General features: G+C 44.0%; 1 protein-coding gene across 3 annotated transcripts in view; it reads right to left on the bottom strand.

Moving 5' to 3' along the window:
• ELOVL5 (ELOVL fatty acid elongase 5) overlaps positions 1-23467 on the bottom strand; it is a 40928-nt gene extending 17461 nt beyond the window's left edge. Inside the window, exons 1-2 of one of the 3 annotated variants that reach the window (XM_080616671.1) lie at positions 23396-23467; positions 971-1036 (exon numbers count right to left, since the gene is read on the bottom strand). In XM_080616671.1, coding sequence (XP_080472797.1) covers positions 971-1028 — 58 coding nt within the window. In that variant the 5' untranslated portion in view covers positions 1029-1036; positions 23396-23467. Of the gene's footprint in view, positions 1-760; positions 870-970; positions 1037-6749; positions 6838-23395 lie in introns of those variants that run through there. The other 2 variants (XM_080616672.1, XM_080616673.1) reach the window with 2 other exon arrangements.
• Between the last annotated feature and the right edge of the window lie 1587 nt (positions 23468-25054).

Below are 25054 nucleotides of genomic sequence, written 5' to 3'. Positions count from 1 at the left end.
GACATAGCAAATATAGACCATATTCCAGCACATGCAGTAAGTAATATCAGAACATCCAGACTCATTTAAACTGCCTTAGTATGAAGAAGCGGGAACGAACAAGGGCACTGAGCTACTAAAAGCAAACAGAAAACATATTTTGAAGGATCAGAGGCTTGTTCCACCTCCTGTGGACTATGTCGTGCGAGGAAGTGACACTACCACCAGAGTTTCACTGGGACAAAAAAAGAGGTAGAAAAGATGCTACTGCAGCCATCAGAGGAAGAAAACCCATGCCACTGAGCAGCATTGCTATGCACACTCTGTGTGGGATGCTGACATTTAATCCCCCCTGTTCAGGACACGGTGGAACCCCTACTCTAGCTGGAAGCCCACTGCCTGTCTGGTCCCACTGCCTTTCTGTTTCTCACACTGACCAGGACTGCTGTTCTCCACCTGCAGACTTCTTCCCAGTGAAAAACCCACCAAAACCATTGTTTCTTAAAAAAAAACCCACCTGGTTTCAAAGAAGCAATGCTTTAAAAAAAACGTATTTTTTCAGTGAAAAATTCCTTAGCAACTCTATTTCTGAGGGCAAGAGTATTTTTATTGCATTGAATGCAAATTAAAAAGATTTTTTTTTTAATAAAGCTATTATTAAAATCCAAATTAAAAAAAAAAAAGGTGGCAAAGATCTCAGTGAGATAAGTCATTCACTAAGACTAATAACAGGAACTTAACTGACAGTAAGAATAGCAGCACTTATTTATGATTGTCATACCTGAAACAGTTCTTCAGGTCAAAAGATCAGAGGGACTGAGCAGAATCATACATTCTTTATACGGAATCATACATTTTGTTGCTTTGCAGATATTAAAAGAAGCAGTCACCTGTCAACATCAGGATGTTAGAAGGAAGCTGTTTCTTACATTCTACTATCTGCACTTTAATATTGGTTTTATTTATATATTTAATTTTTGTCAAATCTTACCTCTGGGTCCAAGCCAAACATCAAGGTAGCTATTGATTGTTTTGTCTACAAGTTCCATTTTTCAACCTATTGAAATGAAAAGAAGAAAGTTAGCTTTTCAGCTCACAAAAATAATCATCTGAATACCATCTGCTAGGGTTAGCAAAGAAAATACTAATCTGCAAAAACTGCAGCAGACATACTGGACATCACCAGCACATATGAAGTACATAAAGCTGATTCTAATCTCAAAGAACCCCTAGTGAAAGAGCAGCATTTCACACTTAAGTAGTTAGTCATGGATCTAGATACGTAGAAGCTTAAAATAACAAGTTCAGATTAACCTGAAGTTCTCTTTAACTCTGTATCTTGTAAGTGCAAATACAGGATGGCATCTTGCAAGAGATCCTTCTGCAGTGAGAAAGAGGAGGAGGAAGACAGCTGGACCTTGAGAAAGCCAGCAACACTGACATTTTCAAATAAATACTATCTTTCAACAAAGATATAGCTGGTGAGGAGGAGGAGGAGAGAAGGGAAAAAAGTGAAAACTGGTTCTGCTGTCACTTTTGCAGAGAGGTGAATGATCACAGCTCTTGGTTAACAGCCATAAAACCAAGAGCTCAACAGTTATTGAATGACAGAGAGGGCTGCAGAGGCAGGGGAGAAAACATGGCAGTTTGTGGCATGAGCATCTCCATCTAGTTCCAGAAACTGCTTACGGATAAGACATTACCAGATAAGACTTATCTGACATCAGTACAGTAGAGTGATTAAAATGTCATCTGTCAGTGCCTCACACGGTCAGTAATTACTGGTAGCACCTGGTACATATACTGTGGTACATAAGTTGCTGTACCTCCCTAAGGTTAAAGCAGGAAAGAAGTAGCCACACTTTCCATAAGCAGGGACAGTTGTCCATAAGGCTGTTCAAGAGAAAAGGAAGTAATTTTCTTCTTGATTAAGAAAATAACAACAACAAACACCCCCAAAACAAACCAAAACCCAAACCCCTCCAAATCCCTTCCCCCCAAAAGTACTAATATTAACAGCAATGTTTAGTTACAGGGAAAAAAACCTAAGTAACACATAAGCTATCGACATATCCACAGCACAAACCGAAACAATGACATGAGTTTACACGTAGTTGCTAACAACAGAAAATTTCATGTCTTTTTTTTTTCAGTTCTAGCCAGCGACATCTCTCTTCACGTGTGAAAACCCTGCCTCTAGGAGATTTCTGATTTACGCAAGTAAGATTTAGATTTATTTTATTTAATTTTAAAGATCCAATTTAGACTGGATATAAGGAGGAAGTTATTTACTGAAAGGGTGGTGAGGCACTGGAATGGGTTGCCCAGGGAGGTTGTGAATGCTCCATCCCTGGCGGTGTTCAAGGCCAGGTTGGACAGAGCCTTGGGTGACATGGTTTAGTGTGAGGTGTCCCTGCCCATGGCAGGGGGGTTGGAACTAGATGATCTTAAGGTCCTTTCCAACCCTAACTATTCTATGATTCTGTGATTAAGATGAAGAGTAGGTCCTCTGGTTTTAGTCAGCTGGAACTGACACCTCCACTTCCTTTGAGGCCAGTGAGAAAAGCCAAGCAGGATGCAAACAATATCCTGGTCCAAAGCAGGACTGCAAGCTGCCTGGCTCCCATAGAGGCTTTGACTTCCTGTGGGACCAAGAAAATACAACAGGCTTGGCTGTGTCTTCTATGTAATCCACATCCCTTCTATTGCAGGGCTCCAGACTTGCTCACCAAGGATTTCTGGCTGCACCCCCAACACACCCATGGTTTCCCATGGGGGCTCTTAGGGACACACACTGAAGAGGACTTTCCCCTCTGTGTGCATACAGTCTTTGTACTGCTTTGGACTACAAACTAGCACAGAAACCTCCCTGGAATCTGGTTACCAGGCACAAACAAAATAGCTTGATTAAAATAACCACGAGTGCTAAAAGACTTCTTCAGTCCTGATTCATACCACTTTTATTTTCCGACTGAAGAAGCCCAGCCCAAATAAGCACACACTTGACAAGAAGGTGCATTTTTGGGATTACGTCACCTCACCAGTTATGACACACAGACTGCAAGCATTGCATGAATGGCCATAGCCCTGGCGCACCACTGTTGTAGGAATAAGGAAATTTAACTGAGGAGCTTATGCTGTGCTACCAGAAGCACGAACATCAGTAAGACTGAGAAATGAGTATATAATTTTAAAGGAGAAGAAAGGAAGATATCCAAAGCAAGCTTGTTTCCCCTCCTCCTCCTTTTTTAAATCTGACAGCTATTAAACATTGCCAGGAAAAGCACTCCCCAGCAGATAATTCATTTGGTTGCCTGAAATCCCCACACTCAATTTGTCTGTCGCTCCTTTGATCCCGTACTGATTGACTTAGTTACACAGCACTGCACCATACAATCACCCAGCATCTGTGCCAGACTTCAGCTCCCCATTTTGCAGAGGAATACTTCAGAGGGGAGAGTTTGTTTCAGAAAAACAAAGGTTTCTTATACAAAAATATTGTAAGAAAAAGCTCGATTCAGAACCGACTCGCTTTATACTGCTGTTTGCTGGACACTGAAAATGCAGATATGTAAGTGAAACAACTAAAAAAGCAGAAACAAACCCAGCATAGCTATAGCAAAGACAACAAGAAATGAAACTGTGTGTTCAACCCTCCCATAAAATTGGAAGAAAATCTTATTCCCCAAGAGGAGGAGGCTTTCTGCAGAGGTCTCTTCTTTTTCATGCTGTGACCCCAAGACAGCTTTTTGTGCCAGCATTATCAGACAGCAGACTGTAAAAGGCTCAGCAAAGGAGGAACTACTCCTGGTGTCGATTTCCAGAATCTGCAGAAAAAGAAATTGTTTCAAAAGGAACTCATTTGTGTAACAGAAAAACAGAGGGAAACAATATGCTTTTGTTCCAGAGGGGGTCATGTGAAAATGCATCAAGTCTCCTGCCAACAGCCGCACAACATTAAACACTGCTTCAATGGCAGGAATTACAAGGGTTCTTTTTTAATTAGAATAGTTTCCCAATTCAGAGGAACATCGACTCCCAGAAAAATTAAACGAGCGGCCATTTGAAACACTGTAATCTGCATGTTTCCTAATACTGAAAGTAAGCAAATTCTGCAACTGACCACATACACACGCAGACCACTAGCAATGTTCCTACACCTAGAAGCCATCTCACAGAGAGGCACATTATTCATACAGTAGTTTGGACTGGAAGGGACCTTTAACTGGTCATCTAGTCCAATCCCCCCTGCAATTAATAGACATCTTAAAATAGACGACGTTGCCCAGAGCCCTGTCCAACCTGACTGTGAATGTTTCCAGTGATGGGACATCTACCACCTCTTTGGGCAACCTGGTTCCATTGCCTCACCATCCTCACTGTAAAAAATGTTTTCCTTCTATTTAGTCTAAATCTACCCTCTTTTAGTTTAAAGCCATCAGCTGTCAATATGGCCTACTAAAAAGTCTGTTCCCATATTCCTTATCAGGCCCCTTTAGGTACTGGAAGGCTGCAATAAGGTCCCCCTAATTAAGAGAGCCTTCCCTTCTCCAGGCTGAACAATCCCAACTCTCTCAGCCTGCCTTCACAGGAGAGGTGCTCCAGCCCTCTGATCATTTTTATAGCCCTCCTCTGGACCTGCTCCAACAGGTCCATGCCTTTCCTGCACTGAGGAATCTAGAGCTGAACACAGACTCTGTTGGGATCTCACCAGAGTGGAGGAGGGGGCAAAATCACCTCCCTTGGCCTGCTGGCCACACTCCTTTTGATGCAACCCAGGATACGGTTGGCTTTCTGGGCTGTGAATGCCCATTGCTAGGTCATGTCCAGCTCCTCATCCACCAACACCCCAAAGTTTTTCTCTGCAGGGCTGTATTGATACTGGGGATTGCTCCAACTCAGGTGCAGGACCTTGCACTTGGCCTTGTTAATCATGAGGTTTGCATGGTCCACTTCTTGAGCTTGTCCAGGTCCCTGTGGATGCCATCCCACCCCTCAGGTGTATCAACCCTTCACTCAGCCTCGTGTCACCGGCTGAGGGTGCACTCAATCCTGCCTTTCTACAGTGGACAGGAAAGAAATCATCCTTTCTGCTACCACATTTTACCAGTGCAGTAAGACTCCTGAACACCAGGGCGAGCTGGATCTGAGTCTGAAAGCACTCAGGCTTAGAACCTGAAAGATGCTTTACTCTTTCAAGTCCAAATATTTCATCCAGAAAAAAGGCATATCTGATGTTTTAAACAAAACAAAGTGAGTGGACTTCCAATTCTGCAACATAAACATAACGAAGGCTAAATTTACACCTTGCCCCAATAAGATTGAGCCACATCATTAAAATATTACTTTTCCAAAAATCCTCTGAATTTCGACACACAGGGTCATTTTGGGCATCCACAGAACATTCTGCATCCCTGGTCCACTTCTGGCACTATGAGCTGGGACATGCACTATGCTCCAGCAGCCACTCCTGTGTCTGGGCTGAAGAGATGAGCTCTGCCCTGCCACTCAGTCCACACATGGATGACCCTGGTGCTCCTTCATGTGGCAATCAAGAATACAGGCCAAAGGCTACACAGAAATGTGCTTTTCTTGCAATATTTTTCTTTTTTTTTTTTTTTTGGTCGAAATTATTTATAAAGTTTTTTCCTACAGGTTACTAGCAGTGACAACCTGCTCTTCTAACAGGAAGCACTACTCTGAGGAAAGAGCTGCTAGATACTGAAGTATTTTAGCAGCTCCTGCCCTGCAAAGGAAATTCTGTCCTACGCTTTCCACAGAAAACATATTCTGGAAGTTTATGCCAAAAAGTGATTTAAAAATTCTTAGTCACATTTTAATGTTGTTTCTTGAGTTTCTTTTTGGAGTAACCTCAGTTGCAGATACTTTCAGATACAAAGATAAAGCACAAAACCACAAAGGTTTGCTCCCTGTCCCATGCCACCCTTTTTAAGCAAACCAGACAGCAGCAATATAACATTTTGGGCTGAAAGCTCAAAGCACTGTGAGCCTGCTTGCTTTCAGCAGGATCCTCCAGCTCTCACCCCACTGCTCAAGAACTCCCCGAAACAACAGACCCCAGTTTTCACATATAAGTGCCTGAACTTGAGTTCCAAAAAAATCCCCAAAATAGACATCTAAATAATCTTGCTATCTTCTGACACGAATGCACTGCCAGGCCTGGCTGCTGAGCCTTCTTGGAAAACAGCCACTTTCTCTGCTTTCAAATTAGGACTTTGCAGCCTAATTTTAGGCATTTGATTCTGGAAATCTTGAACTGTGTTTTCTCATCGAAGCGATGTTTCCCAGTCCCTGCCACTGCAGAGGTGACTCCTCTTTTCCCTCCTCCAAAAGTACAAACTATCCCTTCTCCAAAACCACAAGGATCATGCTGGCGTTGGCTTTCGTAAAAGTTCTGGAATTGAAAACACTCAGCTGCTCAAGAACTGGAAGGCAGCACCGATAATCAAAGCTGTCAACCATTTTCTGTCCACTTTCCAAAGCTGCCCAGTTTCTCCTTTCTATTCTTAAAGCCTTAACTGCCCTTTTTGGAACACCTTCTTAGGTCCCAAGCATGCTCAGCATTAGCAATAAAACAAGTTTAGAATAAACCACAGCCCATATTGATCTGAAAGCGCAGGTACATTTATTTTATGGGAAGCAGCTGAAGCACGATTTTGCACTTCAGTTTTGTTAAAATGCAGGAAACTATTTTGAGTCTTTATTTTGCAAGTGTATCTCTAGCAAAGCAATGCAGATTTTGGACTCACCGTGCATCAGTGGCAAATCCGCCAGCCTGCTGCTGATTCATGGGGACCCACAGTGCTGAGCTTTCATGCTCACCAGCAGTGCCAGCACAAGGCAGTTTAGAAAGAAATGATTAGTAAAAAACACTGGGAAGTGTAAAAAATGCAGGACAAAGGAGAGAAGCCAGTCTCAAACAGTTTAACCTCAATGGTATTTCAAAGCATGCAAAAGTGAAGGGGGTAGAGGAAGACTTTGGCCAGTTAACCAGGGGTATGATTTCATGCCATTACTTTTCCTGTCATTCCACTCCCTCCAAATCCTGCAGTAATGATTACCTTCATGCATAAACCCAGTTGCGGCAATTAAAGCATTTTACAGAAGAGAAACAAATACAAGAAAGGATACTGCAAAATGTAATAACTAAATGTGTTCAATACCCAATACCTCATTAAACCAGAATCTAATCATCTACAGACAGGTGAGTTAAGACAAATCACAGATCCCTGCAGTTTTATTAATATTTTCAGCAGATCTGAACTAGCTTAAATTAGGATCTGAGAGTTCTAGGATTAGGACATTCACATGCATTTCATCCCCCTCACTGTCAACAGCTCCTGCTGTACCACAGGATAACTTCAGCCAGAGGGAAAGCACTGAAGGATACAGCCAAGCACTAAGAACAAGTTGAAAGCAACCACACAAATGTACTAAAAATCAGGAGGAAAATGGTACATCACGACCTCTCCATCCCAGAGGGATGCGTCCAGCTACAAATAAAGATCTCTCATGCTGCAGAGCTCCCCTTAGCAGCAGCAGATCTGGCATCCCTCAGCACTACAGTAAAATGCTTTTTGCAACAGCATGCATTTTCCCAGAATAAAATGTTGGAGGGGGTACCCCGTGCCCATGCCTCAGCACTGTGATACTGGAAACTTCCTAGCCACTGGCAGCTTATAGCACGCTGCTGTTAGAGTAACAAAGTGCAGACTGCAGAAGTATTTACAGAATAAAACTGGGAGGAAGGAAAGGCAAAGCACGCAGGTTTATTCAACAGCCGTGTGGTAACAGCACACAACTATAAATGTGCAAGCACACTGCACAGACAACTCCAGGCTAGGGTGTTAAAGAATTGGTTTGTTAGTTTATTTATTTATTTAAAATGGAACAGAAACAGAAGAGAGGATCCGTAGCAAACCAGGTGGGAACAGGGAGAATACAAACATGGCACAAGAGCTACTGGTTGACCTTTTTGGAAGGAAAGCCAAAGCACAGTATTTGCTGTATAGTATGCTCCAAAGCCCTCCTCCCCAGGCAGTATGTGAATGTTTATTAAAAGCTATAAACAGATGCTTATTAATCTGAAGCTCCCTCTTTTTTCAAAAGCTGTGCTGGCATTGCCGTTGGGAAAGCACTGCTAGCTGCAGCTCACAATGGCAAGTTAGCCAGGGGAAGCCTGGGAAGCTAAAGGGAGAGAAGATGAAGGAGTCAAAAGCTAAGTCCAGAGGACCATAAGGACTTCAGCTTTCATTCTGGGTCTCCCTTCTCTCATTCAAGTGCCACCTTCAAGGAAGTCTGAAAAACTGCTCTCCTCTCCTTTAATAAAGGGACTCTTATGATCTCTGTGTTGCATTTTCTAACAACACAGCTCATGACACCACAGCCAACAGGTCCAAAGGACAGAGAAGCCCAGTCTTGCATGATTGTTACTAGCAGCAGAGTTCAAGAGTGCTCTGCAGCTTCAAGACAGTAAGCTGCCCCAATTTACCTTTTTTTTTTTTTTTTTTTAACATGCTGCCATCTCATAATTAAAATTTAAAAAACACGAAGTATGAAAAACCAGAAGAGTTACAAATGGGGCTGTCCCCGCACCTGAAACCTGATTTCCTTCAACACCCGCAGCCACGGCACTGAGTCTGAGCACCGAGACAGGATCTGGCACCAGCCCGCCCCTTCCTTCTGCTGAGGTCTGAAGCCAGGGGACATCTCAAGAATAAAACTTAAAGTATAGGGCAGATCTATAATTCTTGGTTATCTTCTTTGCATTTACTAGCTTGCCATTTGATCCATAAAAGCATCTGCAATTCTCTTGCACACGTGGAAGCAAGAAATGGCTGAGCGCAGCCACCCAGTAAATCAGGTTTAGCTATAAAAAGGTTGTCTGGGGCTCACATGCTGACTAGATACAGCGATCCAATAAAAAGCTGAGAAATTAGGGGAAGATCGTAAAAGCTGAGGGTGACAGTCACGAAGGCAATGCTACGTCATGCAAGCTGACTAGTACAGGGATAACAGTACACATAAAACCTGAATTAAGATGTCCTGCTAAGATGCGTAACTACAACCTCTGTGTTCAGATGGGTAAATGACACCTTTTGGGGGACCACTTGTGTTTGGGACACTAGATCACACTGAAAAAGCACACAAACAAATCACCCTTAAGCAAGTATGTTAAGTATTTATTTGAGTGCTTACTTTCATTTCCAGTGAGCATGGGGTAGTACCTGGAGTGCTATGGGAGAAGCCAAATTCCCTGGTGGCCCCTAATGCACAAAAAAACCCCCACATGTAATACATGGAATTAGTTACATTCCTCAATAAAAGTTAACTTCTACACTTTTACCCTAAAGGAAGAAAAGATGCATCCTGACATTGCAAATGCATGGCACATCTTTCCTTGCTGTTTTGTCATCCAACCAGCTCACTATGAGAAGTCAATCTTAAAACCTTTCTATATTCCTGCTCTACTCCCATGAGACATGAGTTAATCCTGTATAGCTGCAGCTGCATCAGTACTTGGTGCCTTCATTTTAAGATGCTAAACATGATGCCAAATTGTACAACCACACATAGTGAACAGTACTAACAAAACAAAGTCAGTCTAGCTTCAAATACAAGATAGTACCAAAAATGTTCCTTTTCTTACCATTCTGAGAATTAAGAGAAAAGAAATAAAAAAGAAGTGACTCCAGGTACAACTGTTACGTCATGGCATCGTTCTGCTTAGGACAAAACCCTGTCAAACTCCTTGCCTTTAAAACAGCACAAAAATCATAGCCTCATCATTCAGAAAAGCAACTGCCTTTGAACATCTAAATTCCTCTCCAAATAATAAAGGTGTTGACACTATGCAAGGCAAGATGTTGACATTGTTTTCTTCCTGCCCAGAACTGACAAGGAATATTGAGTGAAAACGACATGTCTTGTATAGAGGCAGAAGTTGACGAGACTGGAGATTTCTAACAGATTCATCAGTCAGATCATTCCTCCCCTTTCCCTGCTTGCAGGGAACACTTAGCACGTCTGTAAATTAAGTGTTCCCAGAACTGTGCAGGCAGCTGATGGCAGTTCTGTTACAGAAGCTCAGGGCTGAAAAGCCTGGTGGGTCCCAAGGTGCTGAACATCCTTGCCTGCACTAGACCTGTGCCATACCAACCCCTGACAAGAACCAGCAAGTTTCAGGGAACAGAATCACTGCTGTGACAAGGGCCCCTGTAAAAGATGACAGACCTGTACATTTCTACCTGTACATTTTCTTAGTTTAATGTTGGTAGCACTTTCCTAACTATTACTTCATCAGAAGCCCCTGCTCCATGCAGCAAGTACTGCAGTTTCTTACATTTTATTGTTTTAAGGGGAGAAAGACCAACCAGCCAATTAAAAGGAAATACTGTAATGGTAAAGCTTTAGTGCGATCTTACCACTACTCTATGAATGAGTCTATAGACTACTGAAGGATAAAAAAGCCACACTGTCCACACGTCCGGCAACTGCCAAGCTGTTTGCGACAAGATCATATTATAAAAAATTCAGGTACCTGCAGAAGTCAGGCAGGGAACTCCAGCAAAATAAGTCAGTTTCCTCCAGAATTTAACCACTTTCTTCTATTAGTAAGATGCAACAAACTCCTGGTGCAGTGGAAACCTCACTGCCATTAAAACCCATTCCAACGAAGAACACACTAGACTAAACTTCCAGCTCTAGCGCTAAGGTGCAAAAGGTTTACTGCATTCGCTTCACGCTTTCAAAAACACTAGAGCAAAGCAGGGTCGGTATTGTAATTTCCTGTATCTGCTTTAAATATAGGGACAAACTAACACCCATATAAGCAGCAGGCAGTAAGTATCCTTCCTGACCCTGCAGCTATCCCATCCTCTGCAGGGCAGCTGTCCCCTAGAGAAGTGGGTACCAAATTCGACTCCTCTGCCTCACCACTTGCGCAAAGTCTCTCTCAAACAATGTCTGCAGAAACTTATGAGTTCGTAAAGATAAGCTCCCTCCACACAGGCATTTTTTCTGCTCATGCCTGCTATGGTGCTGGCTCATGCCCACCAGTAACCATCACATCACCTCATCCTTGCTTGACTGCTCCATTCAGCCAGGTCCATAGCTATAAAACCTTTACCTAAGGCATGTGGGGTTACCAGGAGCAACCAAGAACAAGCACTGCTGCAAGGGGTGCTTTCATTCCTTTCTTACCCTCAAAGTGGAGTGAAGCAGGGAAAAACTGAGGTAGCCCCCCAAAAAAATCAACCTAGTAAGAAGATCAGCTTTCAGACATGGCTGTTCCACCACCTGATTTACTGCAGAAGAAGCATCAGCATGAGGCAGGCACATGTGTGACAGTAAGGTCTTACCTGACTGCAGATGAGAAAAGCTATCACACTGCACCCAGCAAGAAAATGGAACCATAGCAAAAAGAAAGGCAAATAAAACAGGTACACAAAAAGACGCAGAATTTTTAAAGCTGAATTCTAAAAGGCTATTAAGAGAAGGCCAAAATAAAAGGCACTGCACACACATCATTTTACATATAAACAGTTCTAGTGAAAACTACAGAAAAAAGAAAATGTGAAATAACAAAAGGCCATACAGGATATGTCACGCAGAGCTAACTTACAGACATATTACTGCACTATAAAAAGCAAACAACAGCCTTCCTTCCCTCCCTTATTGTTCAAAATATGGAGACCAATTTTAAGACACTTTACTATGTTTCTGTCTTGAAAACTGCAGGACTAATGATGGTCTCAAGGCAGGCCAGATGTGAGAAGACTCAAGGAGAAGGGGGAGAATGCTAACCACTGACAGACCAATGACAGATTTCTGGGGAAAAAAAGAGGAAAAAAAAAAGGCAACTTAAACGTTTTATTCAATCTAAATACAGCAAAATATTCCAATAGAAGCAGTGCTAATAAAAATAAATACACAGAAAAGATTAAAATAAAAAGAATAAAAAGCTAAAGAGACAGTGAATATGACAGAACATTTACTACATGCTGGTCAGCTGAGAACTTTGAAGACAGAAGGGAAGTATCCCTTTTAGTTCTCAGCCTTAGAGCACGTTATACTGTAAGAAATGATTACCAACAACCTGTGATTTGAGTCACACCTTGAGTGTAGTAGCCTAAGACTAAATTTCAATGGGAAGTTTGATTTTCCTGATAACAACAAACATTTTTTACTTGATGGCCAAAGCTTATAATTAAATTCATCCTATGAGAGAAACACATTGCTGGATAATTAGAAAGTGATTTCTACATGGGAAACAAAACTTTCTCCCTTACTATGCTGCTTGCAGCAAAGTGAAAACCTAACTTACAGTGTGTTTTATAAGCTCTCATATTCTGCCAAGAATGAAAGACAGGAAAGAAGTTGTGTTTCATATGCCATCCATGTAAAGCAACTTTTTGAGCCCTGGACAAAAGACAAGCTCTTCAGCCTCTGTTGTAAAACTCTGTGCACATCTATTACACGGATGGCAACATATTAAAAGTTGCTCAGCAGGTAAACCCAAACTTTTACATTCTTAGTGCTCCTATTCCATATATATTTTGTACAGAATGTGTAGGATGCAGAATGATACTTCAGGCAATGAAATTGCTTATTCATGTTTAGCAACTCTGTGAAAGTTTCCCCCTCTGGAATCTCGCCACCACCACAGCTCTATTTTTACTGCATGCTAAGAGCAAAACATGCTTTTGTGCAAGAAACTTCTTTCATGAAACAATGTTTCAAATATCAAAAGACAATTACTGCGGTTGGAGGTTATTTTTCACAGTTTTCATCTCCCTGTAATACAAGTTCCCCACACAGATGTGTCATCTCTAAAACAAACAGCAGTGAAGCAGCTCTTCATTTAAATAGACCTGTTATTCTGGGCCAGGGAAGCCAAACGCTCAAGTTCACAGCCTCACACAGGAACTGGTACTTGGTGGAGGAAAAGAGGAAGGAAAAACAAAACAAAACGCCACAAACCACACACAAAAAGACAGATTTGGTTAACATTCACGACAGCTTAGGTGGGGATTTGCTAGAGGTCTCAGCAGAGTGATGCTGTTATAAGGAGGGAGGTGTCAGAGCCAACGACTTATTAGGGCTCCTTCATCGATTTGGCCCAAACCCCAGCCCTGCTCCTCTGTTCTGCAAAACAACCTCCCAAGGCATTGGGTGGATAAGCTTTTGAAAGACAAAGCCTTTAAAATAGATACAGAGAGACTTACGGAAATCAGAAAAGGAGCTGCAAGGAAAAACAGAGTGGGGAGGACAGTAGGAAACCCCTTAACTTCATTGCTAAGCTCCTTCACGCCTGCAACTGGCAACTAAGAGCCTCTGTCACTGTAGGTTCAAAGACAGTCATCTCCTCCCAAGGCTATCCATCTCTCCTTCAAAGGCAACACAGCACTAAAGGATGCGAAACCTTCACTCCAAGATGATCATCTTCATACACTGTAAAAGATTATTAAAACCTGACAACATCTCCATGTTCTCAACAAGTGCATCCCTCAGGACTCAAATCTGTGTTTTAACAGCTTTGTAAATGTATATTTTAAGACACAAAGTCAATCCCTGCAAATGCTTAGAAAACGGAACTGTACCACATGCAACTGACACTTGTGTTGGTGCATTGTTTGAACCTCCTGTTTTGTGAAACCAATAAGTATTCAAGTCTGCATAACTGGAAATTCATTATAGCTCTGCAATTGCTCAGCTAGACTTTAGATTTGAATATCTTATCTAAACGAGCTCTAACGAATTCAGAAGGAATGAACCGATTAGACAGATTAAAAAAAATGAGAGAAAAATGCCTGAAAACAGCATTAGCAGTCCCTTCCTGTACCTTAATGCAACCACTTAGCAGTGGTGATAGAACAAGAAATCAATATAAAGAAGTACCAAAGGATGTTATTTTTGTTCTGGAAGGCATGGGCAGATTTGCAGCCTGCTTTTGCTTGCTTCAAAGGGAGATGACGATGGTTTAGAAAGGGCAGAAGAAAGGGTAAGAAAGTCAAGAGGTTCCAGGAATCTGTCAAGTAAAAGCGGAGGACAGAGTATGTCCTCTGGAGAATTAGTTGGGAATCTGATGAAGGCTGCAAGACCAGAGGAGAGCGTTGAGGTTTAAATCCAGCCAGCAACTAAGTATCACACAACTGCTTGCTGGCTGCCACAACCTCCAGTGGGATGGGGAGGAGAATCAGAAAAAGACAAAGTGCATTGATTGAGATAATAACAGTTTAATAATGGAAACAAAGTAAAGTATAATAATAACGAAGAAAACTAACAAAAAGAAAGTCAGAGGAATAAAACCTAAGAGAGACAAGTGATGCACAACACAATTGCTCACCACCTGCTGACTGATGCCCAGCCCGTCTCCAGCAATGATCAGCCTCTCCCAGCCAACTGCCACCAGTTTATATACAGGGCATGACATTCTATGGTATGGAATATCATACTATCACAGAATGGTTTGGGTTGGAAGGGACCTTAAAGATCATCTTATTTCAAGCCCCCTGCCACAGGGATTCATGTGTCCTAGTACAGTTTCCAGAAGGGTGTGTTCTATGATCTTGCCAGGCAACGAGGTGACACTGACTGGTCTGTTGCTCCCCAGGTCTTCCTTTTTTACCCACCCTTTTAAAAATGGGGGTTATATTTCCCCTTGTGCAGTCAGCAGGAACTTCACCAGACTGCCACAACTTCTCAAACATGATAGATAATGGCTTGGCAGCTACATCCATCAGTTCCCTCAGGACCTGTGGATGCATCTTATCAGGTCTCACAGACTCGTACACTTGATGGTCTCGAACCTGATCTTCCCCTGCAGTAGGCAGTTCCTCATTCTCTCAGTCACTGCCTTTGCCTTCTGCAACTGGGGCAGCGATGCTGGAGCTCTTGACAGTGAAGACTGAGGCAAAAAAGTAACTGAGTACCTCAGCCTTCTCCATGTCCCTGGTAGCCGGGTCTCCCATTTCCTTCCAGAAGGCACCCACATATTCCCTTGTCTCCCTTTTATCCCCACTGTACCCTCTGGATAGTTTGGATCAACTGTCCTGGCTGTCCTCCCATCTGGCTTCTTGTGCCTCTCCTCACCAGCAGAGCATGAGAGACTGAAAAGTCCTTTATCAGGGTAAACACTGCTCAGCAACAGCTAAAACATCAGTGTGTTACCAGCATTATTCTCACACTAAATCAAAAAGGCAGCACTGTACCAGCTAATGGGAAGCAAACTAACATTATCCCAGCTGAAACTGGGACACAGAGCTACAACCATTTAAATTCTCATGACAAGCGGTCCAACACCATCATTAGCTTTAAAAATAGCTTATGTCTGTGCACAATTTTTACCTATAAGCACGTAGAGGCGGCAGCAGCAGCAGCCCATGCATTAGTAGGGTAACAATCTACATTAAAACACAATGGCCCTTCTATGACTACCTGTACTATTATTAGTTTTAATCCCCATTTTAATCAAGCAGACCAGGCTTGCCAAATGCAGTAACTCCTTACTGATGTGCTTAGTGCTGTCTCTCTCCATCACTATGTAACACAGGTCTGCCACCCTATATTGCTCCCTCACACTTGTGTCTTCCTCTAGCTCTTACACTGTGTTTTAATCTCTTGCAGAGGTCATTTCCCAGTCCACAGCTTAGTCTGGTGGCTGGGGCCAGGCAAGCACAGCCACCTCTGCTGTAGCTGGAGCAAATGAGAGGCTGCAGAGGTAACCACTGTGTAAGCTGTGCTTTCAGAGCGGCACATAAGTCAGAATTCAATAACATATTAAAAAACCTGCCCAAATCTTTCTCAAAGGCTTTTCTGCTTAGATCTGCTAAGGAGGCAGAGAAAAACCCACACAAAACCAGGCCTGCTGGACTAGCAGCTTATTTTCTGTCACTGTATCACATGCCAGTGAAAAAAGAAAGTTATGAACTATGCTGCAAGCGAAGATATTTTCCCCATTAATGAGGCTTTATGCATGGAGTAAGTTCACAAGACTAGTGCAAAGCTTACCAATACGCGAAAATGGAACTGAGTGACAAAGTGAACTGAGGGACAAATACATGATGCGAGCATGACCCTAACTTAGGACAAAGACCTGAGAGCTTGCACCAGTTCACAGGGTCTGTGACCAGCTAAGAGCACCCTCTCCATGACCGTACTGCAGAAGAGAAATGAGCCACCAAACTGTAAATGGACATTCATCCTAACATCTGCTATCCTGCAACCCACATAAGCATACACATAAAAATGCAAGCACAACTATCACGGTGTCCTTCAAAGCTAAATCCCGATTCCTGTGCCTCTACCATCATTTTCCTGCAGCTACGACGTGAGGTCCTGCTCAAAAGCATGTGAGCAGCCACGTGAATGAACTGCAACATGTAGATGCTTTTTGGTAAGCACACATGCCATGCACCCAAACTAGCATGCTAACTGAACTTCAGCAAGCAAAAAGGATTCTTGAGTTTCTTTTTCCAAAGGGCAGGGCAATGGTAAGCATTGGAGAATGTCAACCTCCTAACAGGTTAAAGGTTTAATTATTGTTATTTAAGTCAAAGGTTCTCCCTACTGTTTGACTAGGAGATAATTCTAAAAATAACGATGCAAAACATCAGCATTTTTAAGTGCCACCCAGGAGCAGGAGATAATCCAATCCCTCAGGAAAAGGTTAACAGAAGCTTTCTGATTAAATTATGCGCATAGAAATATCACATCCAAGGGGAAGCCTATAAAGATTGGTCTGTAGTTTCCCAAGTCTACATCATTACAAATGAAACTAAACCTGAGGACACAGGACCAGCTCAAGAACTAGACCTTTATGTTCGGATCCCTGCGTTGGCAATTGATAAAGTAGAGGCAAATATACAAGTAAATTTCTTTTGCTTACTTCTAAGAGCTTCAAGGCCTGATTAGATCTTTGAGACCTCTACCTGAATACAGATACTGTGTTTTCACCTCAGCAGGGGCAGAGGAGCTCCTCCACTAAGCTGCGGTCTGCTCCAAGCCCACAACCATATGGCATCTAAGAGAAGAAGGTGTTTTCCTGCAATTAGCACTTGCTAGGGACTCCTGAGCCAAAAAGTGCACAGCAGAAATGCTGCCTTAATCTGAAATGTTTCCCAGCAAGTTTGTAACAGCATAAATGGAAGGGGCAAAAAATAAAAAAGGAAAAGAAAGAAGTGCTTATGCCCTTAATTAGCTAAACATATGGCCTAAAACCATAGGATGCTTTGAGGTGTATTTGGTTTAGTAGGCTAAACCACATTATTTGGCAAATTATTAATGTGTTCATTTTCATCTAACATCCTTAAGAACCGTAACACCAACAGAAACATCCATCAGCATGCATACACCTTAAAAGCTGGAGTGCTACCTGAAATCAAAACCACAGCCTTTTTGAAACCAAGCCTAAGTTTTATAGCAGACAGCCTAAGCTTGAGTGTAGGAAGAAAGCAACAACCCTGGAGTCACAGCAGAGACAGACAGCAAGAAGAAAAAGGTTTTCTAAGGGTCACAGAGGGAGAGGAGCGCTTCCAAGGGATAACAGAAGAGGAACAGTCAGTATTCAAAATGCTGACCCAGTGTCTCAAGGGTAGAGGCTCAAAGAGCAGGGCAGAACGTGAGAATGCAGGAAAAAAGGTTTATTCCACATTTGTTATACATCAGCACAAGCAAGTTGTGTTCATGCAACTCAGTTTATTCAGTCATCGCCCAAAGCACCTCACTTGGCAGGCAAATGTTCAGTATGAAGCTTTGACATTGAGATAAACAACTTTAGCATAAATACACGTTCATGGAAAGTGTTTGTATTTCTACCTGCTCAGTATACTGTTGGTCATCAACAAAGCTATCATTAATGAAGCACAACTTCTACCGCTGGTAATGCTTTAATAAGGACATGCAAAATACCCAGATGAAAAGGGATGCTGAGACCAACTCTTAATTCACAGCACCATGTTCAGCATAAGCAGCATGATTCATTTGTTCTTGGAGAAGTAACAATTACACTTAGCAGCATGCATCTGTAAAATCTCTACACCTGGTAAGGGAATTTATTAGACTGCCATTGTGCTTTCTAAATGCTTGATGCTTTGTGTTTCACATGAGTCAACCATTTCATCAAGGAAACTGAATAATTCTCCAACGCATTGAACACACCAGGAAAGCATTTACCGACCACATACTTCAGACAAGTTTACTCTTGTGCTCTTATTTACCCTGTTAGATGATGCGTCCTAAATGCCAAAACATAAATACAGAAACCAAGGCAATAAATTTTAGGAGATTAATTTCATTAAATGGGTCTAGGGAAAGCCACTGCATAGAGTCCACAGCGACTCAGTTGCTTCCATAGCAGGATTAGAAGCAACATTTATTTGTCAATCAAAAAAATCAATCCAGATGGTTGTTTGCAGTACCTTTATCAAACAGAAATGTAACTGCGGTCCTGCCAGATGCAGGGAACAGGCTATGGTGCCCTCAGGAACCCAGATAAAAAACACTTCCATCAATCAGCACTCAGGAACTCCATGGATGTCAGCCTAACCAATGTCCTCTTAACCGTATTGCTGCAACACCAAATTTAAACAGCCTTAGGAAAGGCCAGAGCAAAGCAATTAGAACTACAGATAAGTTTTTAAACACAGTAACTTCTATGTAATTCACTGATTATCCTTTTCATTTGTCCTTGTGTGTGATCTTCCATACAAGGGAAAAAGTTTTTCCAATGCTAGTACGCATAAACCCTTCATATTTGAGGAATCTTCTGCATTTTTAGTATCTTTTAAGAATCACAAAACAAATTAGCAACGATACTGCATATGCCACAGATTACAAGGATTACTGTCACTTTTGTAAATGTCTGGATGCACACAGAGAAGTGTGCTCTGACTAGCATGCAGTAAGCATCAATTTCCTAAGTCTGCTATAGTCAGACAGCTTTCAAAAGCATATGTTGCATCCTGGAAGAACATAATTTCGTATGTTGCAAAAACACAAAGCATTACTGTGACGAGCTGAGGCTAATAGCCCCCGAAGTATTCCTATGTTTAAACAGTTTTACAGATCTCACCCTACACAACTAAATTCAGACATGGCAGTGAAAGGAGGTTATGAAAGATTAAGAGGACAAAATGAGCAAGTTGTTCAGTTTTATGCAGGGGAAGTTACAGCAAACAGCAGCATCAGCTATACATCCTATATGAGGATGTATATATACAACCTATATGAGTTGCTGCCAAATCTAAGTGGAGCTTTAATAGCTTTGAACAGGCAACAGAGTTTGCTTGTGACCCATCTCAAGGCAGTGTGCCACTCATGGGAGTAAAAGCAAGCCAAAAAATAATAGGTAGAGGTATCTGTGGCTCTGCTCCTCAGCAGTTAAAGAGCATCCCATCCCTGCCTCTGAAGTCAGAGAACAAACCCTTCCCTTCATGTCTGGAATAAAATAAACAACAAACATGCCTCCAAGAGCACATTTGCTCCCAAATTCCTTCCAAGGCTGAAGGAATCTCTATGGCACAACCCATCCCAGGAAATGACTGTGCATGGGAGCTCTGGCTTCTTGCTGTAACAGCAGGAACCCCTGGTCAGGCAGTGAGCAGAGCACTACCTAAGCCACCTCCTGTGCTGGTGGCAAGATGACACCCAAAACGCCACTGAGCCCACCCTCGCACCCAACTGTTGCTCTGCTCCACCACACCCCTCCTGCCCTGCCTGTTGGGCAGCAGCAGGCAGCAGCAAGGATGAATGCTGAAGGTGACATTCTTTTAGTGCTAGCTCCAAGAGGGACAGAGAGGCAACAAGACACAGAGACATGATGCTGTTTTAAAGTGAGACCACATAGAATTTCTGTTTCTCTCCCCAGTATTTGTCTCAGATGGTGTTAACTGGGAGACTTGGTTTGTCTGCGCCATGGAGCAAGGACTACAGAGACCACTAGAAGGCAGGCACAGATGAGCACTGTAACCTTGTAAGCACCACCACCTTGCTCTCTGTACGGGTGGTTTTTTTTCCTGACCTCAGCAGGAACAGAAGCTTTTGATGTTGCAATGTTTGCTGCCCCAAAATAAGGGAGGTAAAGGAACAAGGTCAGCTCGGTACTTGAGAGTATTTAACCAATTACCAACTGAATGTCACTTACATTCCCATTGGGAATATGCTTCCCAAGGGGCAGCTCTGGATTGCTCTCGCTGCCAGCCTTTCCACTTGTGGCTGCCAGACTCGAGTGCTCCATCAGCCTGAAATCCTGTAACATTGCTAGCTCCACCATCATTCCAAAAACATGAATCCTCAAACATATTTCAAAAATCTGCTCCCAGCAAGTCACAAAAGAATGAGCAATTACAGGTGCTGCCCAGAGAGACCTAATGGATTTGGGGCCTTATTTCCAATCAAGGTTTTTGTTTTGATCATTAATCTTATCATCTCTTAAGTTAATTCCTCCTGTAAACAACACAAAATAAAGGTCAGCAGGGAAAGAGGAGATTAGACTTTAGAATTCAAAATATTTTATTTTAACTCCGAGTGCACTAAAAGCAAGGAATGCAACAAGACGGAATTCTTGCTGAGAAAGTAAAGACAACATCAACTTACTAAAAATACTGCAATAAGTATACCCACAGACTGGTTAGACAGTACATAGAATCATGAAATGGTTTAGGTTGGAAGGCACCTTAAAGATCTTCTAGTTCCAACCTCCCTGCCATGGGCAGGGACATCTTCCACTAGACCAGGTTGCTCCAAGCCCCATCCAACCTGGCCTTGAACACTGCCAGGGATGCGGCAGCCACAGCTTCTCTGGGCAACCTGTTCCAGCGCCTCACCATCCCCTAGTAAACAGGGTAGTAAAGAACTTCTTCTTAATATCTAATCTAAATCTCCCCTCTGTCAGTTTTAAGCCATTCCTCCTTGTCCTACCCCTACATGCCCTCGTAAAAAGTCTTAAATAGACTCAGTATACTTAATGATGCTATATTTATATACCAAATACGCATGAGTTTTAGTCAAAGCCACTCCATTTGATCAGCTGCTGGTATGAAAAGGTTACTAAACCACACAAAGAGCAGTTGCTTTTTAGAAAGCACAGCGAGGCAAACGGACTGAAGTCAGACCCTTTCCCAGCTTGCAAGACAAAGCTACATTTCCTGCTAATTGCATTGCTGCTCTCTCTGGTTGCATTTGAATGCTAAAATACAGGACAGTAACGATAAATTCACATAGCTACTTACGGATAAAAAGCACAAAGAAGTCCCTAGGGGCTTCGACCGGGCATTACATATGTAACGTGTACTTGTAAGAAATTCAGCAAAATCCAGCAAAATTCTGGCATGTCTTTTAGCATCCTTGACCCATGTCAGCTGGCACGAGGGTAAACCCACTCTTAACCTCAGCAAACTCAGCACAGTAGTCCTTTTCATCTGCTCCTTAGTTCACGTAAAGCTGGAAAGGGATCTCCACTCAGCTGCTCCCAGCCATCTCCAGGCACCACAAGTTTACAAGGGAAAGCCTCACTCTGTGCATGCAAGTGCAGCTCCCCCCCAGCCAGAGTAAATGCCTTGGCTACTCACTGCTCTGAAAACAGACTAAGTCTACTGCACTTGAAATACTTGAATGTTTCCAAAAGCAACTCCAGGTTTTGTTGCTAAACAGCATCAGACGATCATGAGCACATGGGCTTACTCTCCCTGACGCAGCTTCAACTTCTGTTAGCAGCAGTGAGGACAGTGTCTTTACCTCTAGCTATCAAGGTTTCTAACAGCAAAGAAAAAGTGACGCTGTTAGCCCACATCTATAAAACTTCGCAGCTGCAAAACCCTCCACCCAGCCGGGGCCAGCAGCGATAACCTTCAGGCAACCGTTTATGGTGGGCCTGTGGCTGTGCCAGATCCTGGCAGAGCAACCTGGCCCAAAACTCCAGCTAAAGGCTGTGCCACCACGAGAGATGCCTGCACGCTTGCTCTCCTCTGGTTTCAGCTGCAGGGTGTGTTTCCATTTACACAGAGCGGTTTCAGAGACTTCCTGACAGGAAGGAAGCATCCTAACTGCAGCTATGCCCCTGCCTTGTTTTCCCTGGCCATTGCTAGCAGCCGGCTGAGCGCTTTGCTCCCATTTTTCGCCGTGGTACTGAATCCCAGATCACCCGAGATCACACAGAGCACTGTGAGAATACAAATCAGCAGTTCGGGGCACTGCCGTTCAACCATGGCTGGGACACTGAGCAGGCAGCACAGCCAGCTGCTAGAGGGAGAAATGCCGCTTGCTGTCTGCCAGGAGCCCTTCTTTCTGAGCAAGCCAAGGTGTTAACTATTCCTCCTCAGGTCTGGCAAACTGCCTTTTTGTCTGCAGGTTCACAGCACGGATCGGTGCCGGAAAGCTCTCTCCAGAGTCGGATCCTTAGCTGCTGCATCCCTGGGAAGCGGGAGGGGAGGGATGAGGGCAGAAAAGCAGTCAGCGTAGGCAGGGAAGGAGAAAACAAACTGCCCAAGACGATACTCTGCATAGCATTGTCAGCTTCTAATGCTGCGGATGCCCAACGGTTTCCAGGAGATGGAAGAGATAAAAGCAAAGTCATAAAGTTTTTAACAAAGAGCATGCACACACATCTGACATAGTGACACATTTCTACCACATGCCCTTCCTTTTCTACTTCTTTTCAAATGCTTGTACCGTTTAGACATTTAGATTTTAAAACGGCAGGGCACCTTTTTGATGCGCTGCCTATCAAGGCACTAGTTTAACGTGGCGTCCACCCTGTCCCACAGACCAACCCGGAAATTAACCCTTCCAGCGGCTCCATTTCCAACCCGGTAACGCTGGCAGGGGCGGTGAGCAAAGAGCAGGGGGAGCCGAGCCGGGGGAGACGGAGGAGCAGCAGCAGCCACCGCCACCTTCGCCCCGGGCCCTCCCGCTGCCTCCCAGCCCCATTCCCGGGGTCCACATACGCTGGGGGATAAACGGGGTCAGGGCTGTGTTGTCTGGAGCCGTAGCAGCACTCAGCCCCCTCCGGAGAGGCAGAGTACGGCCGTTTCCTCGCCGTCAAACGCAGCTGGGGGGCGGAGGAAGGGTTATCCCCCTTCCAGCTCGTATTACTCCTCCCGACTCCGTTCCCCACCACGGCGGAAGGAGCCGCGGCCGCGCAGGGATGCAGTAGCCATGGCAATGCGGGATTGCATCATGCTCTTAACTAACTGCACCGGGGAAAGACGCTACCGAAGAAATCCCCGGTCCTCCCCCCCGCTCCGGCTCTCCCTCCCTCCCTCCCCCAGACCGGCCGAACGGGGGACGGAGCACCGCTACTGCGCTTACTGCGCGCCCCGCGGCCCCCAACCGGTACCTTCCCGCCTCCATCTCCTCCAGCTTTACCCTCCGTCCCACCCGGGGACCGCGACCCTACCTGCGGCTGCAGCGGCGGCGCTGAGGGAGACGGGAGGGCGCCGGCCGGCTCTGTCACGCTGCGGCGCCGCCGGGGCGGGGCGGGGGACGGGAGGGGGCTCCGCCCCCGAGCTGGCCGTGGGCTGACCGTGACGTAAGAGTGGTGCGGGGGGCTTACGGGCGGCGGCGGAGGGGGCGCTGTGACGTCACGGCCGCTCAGGGCCAATCGGGGAAAGGGGATAGGGCAGCGAGGGGTTCCGGGCGTGGGGTCCCAGTCGCGTCCCGAAGGAGGAGGCCGGCATCCACGCGTGGAGGGACGGCTGAGCGGCTCCTGGTTGTGTAGGGGGTGCCCATCCCTGCACAGGCAATGGAAGCTGGAGGCTCCGGTGAAAAACAATATGGGATCGTGTAATTAAAGACTATCTTAATGAGGGACTAAATTAAGGGTCACAGGCAAACGTGGTTGGTGTGTTTTCCCCTGTGTTTTGAGTAATAGGCTTCACGACATCATAGCGTTTTGAATGTAAGTTCTGGTTGCAGTAAATATGTAGAATTTTAGCTCGGTTATAGAATAAACTGCCTGGTTTTGTTGTGTAATTTAGATGCATATGCTGAGCCCGTCCCCACAGTGTCGGATGTCCGAGGAAGGAATCTCAAGGCATTCTCTTCGACACCTTTCCAGATGCTGGCAAAATGGTGGCCCAGATGCTGAACAAAGGAGGAAAAGTCCCCTCTAAACACTCCAGCCCCTTCATTACCTCTGCGAGGTCCTAACAAAGCAATAGTGAGGGTGCTTTTTTGGTGTTGGTATGGCCAGTGGGGAGAAAGCAGTTTGTTTCTTTCCCCCTCTCACATACTCTGTCATGATGGAAGGTGACCTTTTAATTTTTTTTTTCCTCTAAGAGTTTGTTCCATCTCTTTGCTAATTAAATGAAAATGTTACATAAATAAAGAACAGCTTTGCTTTGCAAAGGAGAGAAGTCAAGCAGCAATTTGCATGGGGTTTGTTTAAGATCAAGTGTCTTCACTCTGTAGGAAGCAATTTTGGAAAGTTCACGTTAAAAGAGTATCTCAGAGACTCCTCTGTGGCTATAGAAGGTGAAGCCATCAAGGCTAACCATGCCAAATCAGCATCCAGTGGCTTCTCCTGGTAGGAACATGCTGGTGTCATGTCCATGGCCGTTTACCTGAACCAGTGCTGCAACCTTGCCTCACCTGATTGAGGCTCAGTGTGCAAACAGTCCCCAGAGGTGATGCTGGGCCATACATGGGCTACGCGATACCACAGCATGTTTGCACAGTGGGGTCAGAAACAATCTCACATAAGCTCTTCCTGGGACAAGAAAAAAAATCTGTCTCCAAAGCAGACATCAAGGCTATTCCATAGTTTTTTGTTTAATCTTATTTCTTTATTGGAGTAAGATGTTAATAGGAATGCTTTTTGGTTTGATTATGGGTGTTTTCATTTTAAAGCCTGAGCCATTTACCTTTCTCTTTGAAGGACCAAGACCTGTATGACTTTTGAGCATGTGATTTGAGGCTTTGTAGCAGTTTTCACTAAGGCATGAGCACTCACAGCTGTCCGTGCCTGTGTGCTTTAACACTTTGAATAAAAAAACCCTGAAAGCCAGCACAACTCTCCTTTCTGAAGGCCCTTTGCCCAAGTTTGTGTTTTGGATAT

This window comes from Psittacula echo, assembly GCF_963264785.1.
Source record: "Psittacula echo genome assembly, chromosome: 4".
Taxonomy (NCBI): Eukaryota; Metazoa; Chordata; class Aves; order Psittaciformes; family Psittacidae; genus Psittacula; species Psittacula echo.
Note: the sequence above shows the minus strand (reverse complement) of the source record. Positions and strands in the feature narration are given on the sequence as shown.